Source organism: Morus notabilis, unplaced genomic scaffold (genome assembly GCF_000414095.1).
Source record: "Morus notabilis unplaced genomic scaffold, ASM41409v2 Scaffold2062, whole genome shotgun sequence".
In the NCBI taxonomy this organism is placed as follows: domain Eukaryota; kingdom Viridiplantae; phylum Streptophyta; class Magnoliopsida; order Rosales; family Moraceae; genus Morus; species Morus notabilis.
The window spans coordinates 19,268-20,081 of record NW_010364422.1 but is presented as its reverse complement, the minus strand read 5'-3'; the positions used below and the strand labels follow the sequence as shown (position 1 = coordinate 20,081).

Genomic DNA, 814 nt, shown 5'->3' with positions numbered 1-814 from the left:
CAACCCGCTGGGTACCCGGACCCGCCGTCCGGTGGACATCCGGCGCCGCCGCCTCAGCAAGGGTACGGTTATCCGCCACCCGCTGCGGCACCGGGATACGCTTATCCGCAGTACCAGGCGGCGCAGCCCGGGTACGGGTACGCGATGCCGCCGCCGCAGAAGCCGAAGAAGGGCTTCGGAGGTATGGGGCTCGGACTCGGAGCGGGTTTGCTGGGCGGGTTGTTGATTGGGGATATGGTGTCTGATGTAGGCGAAATGGCTGCTTATGATGCTGGTTTTGATGATGCTGGCTTTGATTTCTAGTTTTTTTTTTTTTGTTTTTGTTTTTTTTTTTGCACCCATTTAGTGCAGTACTGTAAACGGAAGGGTTGAAGTTTTTCTGAATGGTATGGAAATGGAATAAAAGTGGTTTTTATATTTCTCGTGTTTTGTACATATAATTGAGCGTGATTCTTCTTCTGCTGGAAGAGTTTTGGTGCAATATCTGCTTCTTATATCTCGATTGCTTTATTTCAATGCAAATATCAATTGTAAGCTACGTGGTATCTCTTATTCTATTCCAGGTAACTTTTCAGGGACTCGTTTGAGAGAGTTTAAGTGCTAGAAGAATTTACCAGCAAAAAAAAAGGGTAGTAGAAGAAACACAAATTTCCGCTGTAAAATAGTAACTGTATTATTAACATTTGAGTGTTCAATTTGAATGGCGTTTTTCTTTTTTCTTTACCTTGTTATTTACATTGAACTGCAATATTTAGTCTTATCAAGAAAAGAACAAAGCGAGGCATAGTTTAGTGGTAATAGAGTTCGAATCTCT

General features: G+C 43.5%; 1 protein-coding gene across 1 annotated transcript in view; it reads left to right on the top strand.

The window, feature by feature from the left end:
• The window catches only part of LOC21390088 (protein SRC2), a 1,388-nt gene extending 953 nt beyond the window's left edge, over positions 1-435 (top strand). The window contains exon 2 of the mRNA XM_024171148.1: positions 4-435. Within this exon, the coding sequence (XP_024026916.1) occupies positions 4-303 (300 nt within the window). The 3' untranslated portion in view covers positions 304-435. The remainder of the gene's footprint in view (positions 1-3) is intronic.
• Positions 436-814: the final 379 nt, after the last annotated feature.